Source organism: Suncus etruscus, chromosome 4 (genome assembly GCF_024139225.1).
Source record: "Suncus etruscus isolate mSunEtr1 chromosome 4, mSunEtr1.pri.cur, whole genome shotgun sequence".
Lineage (NCBI taxonomy): Eukaryota > Metazoa > Chordata > Mammalia > Eulipotyphla > Soricidae > Suncus > Suncus etruscus.
In genome coordinates this window covers 18,380,610-18,384,670 of record NC_064851.1, presented here as the reverse complement: position 1 = coordinate 18,384,670, position 4,061 = coordinate 18,380,610, and the positions used below count along the sequence as shown (strand labels likewise).

The following is a 4,061-nucleotide window of genomic DNA, read 5'->3' as shown; positions in this document are numbered from 1 at the left end:
TGCAGGAAACAAGGAAACTGTACAGAGGGTGTGACTCAGGGCCCCGTGGAAAAGGAGGATTGTTAGAGAGAACCGTTGCATTTATGGGGCTTCTTATCTTTATGACAAAAACTCAAATAGGAGTCTAGATGAAAAAAATGAAAAGATAATAAGACATAGAGAGGGGTTTAGGGATGCTGGGCTAGACAGCACTTGGCCCCTCTCTGGAGGAAAATCCTTAAAGCCCTGAGGTTCTCTCTTAAGTTATGGTCTGAGGCATGAAGCTGGCTGGGAAATCCTGGAGAAACTTTGGGGGGCAATTCCCAGAATCATTTGCTTCCTCTCCTCCATCTCTGCTACTAAATGTGAGAGTCACCTAGTATAATCACCAGATCCGCTCTTCCCTACAACTTTTCCATCCCTGGGCTGACACAGTAGGATCCCCAAACCTCCAGGAACTTAGGCTAGGTGATTTGCATGCTAGATGGGCAAACATCAGTTGGGGAAAGCACAGAAAGACTTGACGTCTTTGGAAGGAAGACATGAAATAGCCATGAGATGAGCAAACTGCCCCAAACTCAAAACATCCAATTTTGTACTGTTGATATGTTTCTTTTTTGTTTTGTTTTGTATTATTTTGTTTTTGTTTGTTTTGGGTCACACCCAGCAGTGCTCACGGGTTACTCCTGGCTGTACACTCAGAAGTCACTCCTGGCAGGCTCAGGGGACCATATGGGATGCCGGGATTTGAACCACTGTCCTGCATTCAGGGCAAATGCCTTACCTCCATGCTATCTCTCTGGCCCCAATTGATGTATTTATCTTCCCTTTTACTTTTCTTCTCTCATATTAATATTTATAGCCTCTAGAAGGACTCCATCCATTCTTTGCTTGTTTGATTCTTACCCCCATTTTATTTTTATTTCTTTTCCTCAAACAGAACCACATAACTTGAACCAACTTGTTCCGCCTTTCAATTTGGGGGAAACAACAGAGGGCACCAAGACCAAACAGTTGTATGATCACTAAGTAGTAATAAAAATGATCAGACTTAAATACCAAACCCAATCCAATGATAACAGAATCGATACCCAATCTACAACAAGATTGACACAGAGGGGATCACTTATACTAGCAGCCCAGGAGGTAAGGGAGAGGAATAAGGAAAGCATGCTAGGAACAAGGGTGGAGGGAGGAAAACTTTGGGGTGGGAATTCCCCTGATCCAATGTCAATATGTACCTAAAATATTACTGTGAAAGATATGTAATCCACTTTGATCAAAATAAAAATCAATATAAAAAAACAAACAAGAAAATAATACCAGCTACATACATCGCAAAAAGGAATAAAGAGCCCCACTTCTATTTGTTGTACAATAAGTTCAACTGTAATATTTTTCTGAAATTATAGAAACAGAAAGTGGAAGCATGGGAAAAAGAGGAACAGGAGTCTCCTTCCAGTAGCTCTGAAATAATGTGGGTCTCCTGCCCCTCTGTTTACGGCTAGTAATCCTGAGTTCATCACCCAAGCACGTAGGTGCTACTCTTAGTCATTCTGCCGTTTGCTTCCATGTCCATTTGTTCTCCCAAGGGCACTTGCCTTCATTCTCTGCCCCTTACCCTGTTTACGGTGTAACACAGGCTCTTGAGGCAGAAGGAGCCAGAAGGTCTGCAGGGTGGAGCACTCAGGCAATGGATGAGACCTCACTGGATTTCTGCTCGCTGCAGAAACTCCTAGGTCCCCAAAGCAGGACACAGCAGCTGCTCTGGCTGCTAGGGGGACAGCAGAAGAGGGTGGACATCAGCAGGGCCAGGGCGATGATGAAGGTAAGCACCCACTGGATGACTCCCGGGTAGATGAAGGGCAGGATGAGAATGATTAGCAAGACCAGAAGGAGCAGGTGAGCAGCTAGGCGACGAGCTGCCACACGGTTGGCACTAGCCGAATCCTGTCCATCCTCTTCCTCCAAGCTACGGAGCCCTGCTACTGAGGTGTTGGGGTCCACGAGGCCCTGGGGACAGAGCCGCACCTCTGCACAAGACTGGGCCAACTGTCCTAATATAGCGTCCTGATCTCGAAGGCTGTAAATGAGGCCTCCAGGGACAGCGGTGACCTGGCGACATAGTGGGCAGATGATGATCCAGCTGTCATCCTGGACACACAGCAGGAGCTTTAAGCAGACCACACAGAAGGGGTGCTGGCAGCCCAGCATCTTGGGGGGACGCACCCAACTGTAAGGCTCCCGACACACCAGGCATTCCAGGTCTCCCTCCGTGGAGACCCTCTGACCCCCTGCTAAACCTGCAGTGGCAGGAGCAGAGGCAAGTGGAGGCTGCTGTTCAGCCAGCTGTGGTGGGGCCTCAGCATGGGCCATTCTGGGCTCTGGAGCCAGTGGGATGTGGTATCTCAGAGCCTGACCATCAGCAACTTGTGGCACAGGGGCCTGAAAGTTGTCTCAGCTGGACTGTCAAGCGTCCTTTTCTTTCTCAGGTACCTGCTGACCATTGTCTGGCACCAGTCCTCAGGGCTGCCTGGCTTGTGTCTGGGATTACTCTGTCGCTCACGTCTTCCTATTTCTTTTCTGAGGGTTAATCAGTAACTCACTGAAGGGCCTGGAGACTTTGAATTACCTGATAGAAAGGCTGAAAGGGGCAGGGCCTCCATGGGAACCAGGGCATGCCTATTAGAACCAGGTGATTTCTAGGCTTGTGGATATTGTGAGCTTTGGGATCTATTAGGAACCCCACCCCCACCCCAGCTACCAGACTTTAAGCTTTTAAAAATACAGAGCAAGGGGGCCCGGAGAGATAGCACAGCGGCGTTTGCCTTGCAAGCAGCCGATCCAGGACCAAAGATGGTTAGTTCGAATCCCGGTGTCCCATATGGTCCCCCGTGCCTGCCAGGACCTATCTCTGAGCAGACAGCCAGGAGTAACCCCTGAGCAACACCGGGTGTGGCCCAAAAACAAAAACAAAAAACAAAAAAAACCAAAAACAAACAAACAAACAAAAAACAGAGCAAGGGGTTAGAGAGATAGTAAGGCACTTGCTCTGCTAATGTTTAACCCTGGATCCACCTTCAGTACTGCATATAGGTTCCTGATTGTCACCAGGGGTCGCAAAAACAAAAAAAAAACAAAAACAAACAAACAAACAAAAAACAGAGCAAGGGGTTAGAGAGATAGTAAGGCACTTGCTCTGCTAATGTTTAACCCTGGATCCACCTTCAGTACTGCATATAGGTTCCTGATTGTCACCAGGGGTCGCTCCTGAGTACACAGCCAGAAAGCCCTTGCCTGTCTAATAACCTACCTACCCACCACCTACTTTTCTTTCTCTCTTTCTTTCTTTCTTTCTTTCTTTCTTTCTTTCTTTCTTTCTTTCTTTCTTTCTTTCTTTCTTTCTTTCTTTCTTTCTTTCTTTCTTTCTTTCTTTCTTTCTTTCTTTCTTTCTTTCTTTCTTTCTTTCTTTCTTTCTTTCTTTCTTTCTTTCTTTCTTTCTTTCTTTCTTTCTTTCTTTCTTTCTTTCTCTTTCTTCCTTCCTTCCTTTCTTCCTTCCTTCCTTCCTTCCTTTCTTTCTTTCTTTCTTTCTTTCTTTCTTTCTTTCTTTCTTTCTTTCTTTCTTTCTTTCTTTCTTTCTTTCTCTTTCTTTCTTTCTTTCTTTCTTTCTTTCTTTCTTTCTTTCTTTCTTTCTTTCTTTCTTTCTTTCTTTCTTTCTTTCTTTCTTTCTTTCTTTCTTTCTTTCTTTCTTTCTTTCTTTCTTTCTTTCTTTCTTTCTTTCTTTCTTTCTTTCTCTCTGTCTCTCTTTCTTTCTTTCTTTCTTTCTTTCTTTCTCTCTCTCTGTCTCTCTCTTTCTTTCTTTCTTTCTTTCTTTCTTTCTTTCTTTCTTTCTCTCTCTCTGTCTCTTTCTTTCTTTCTTTCTTTCTTTCTTTCTTTCTTTCTTTCTTTCTTTCTTTCTTTCTTTCTTTCTTTCTTTCTTTCTTTCTTTCTTTCTTTCTTTCTTTCTTTCTTTTCTTTCTTTGTTCTTTCTCTCTTTCTTTCTTCTTTCTTATCTATCTATCTATCTATCATCAATCTATCCA

General features: G+C 44.2%; 1 protein-coding gene across 1 annotated transcript; it reads right to left on the bottom strand.

The window, feature by feature from the left end:
• Positions 1-1,665: 1,665 nt before the first annotated feature.
• On the bottom strand, positions 1,666-2,355 carry RNF186 (ring finger protein 186). The gene has a single exon (XM_049772524.1). It carries the CDS (start codon positions 2,353-2,355, stop codon positions 1,666-1,668), a length of 690 nt encoding a protein of 229 aa, XP_049628481.1.
• Positions 2,356-4,061: the final 1,706 nt, after the last annotated feature.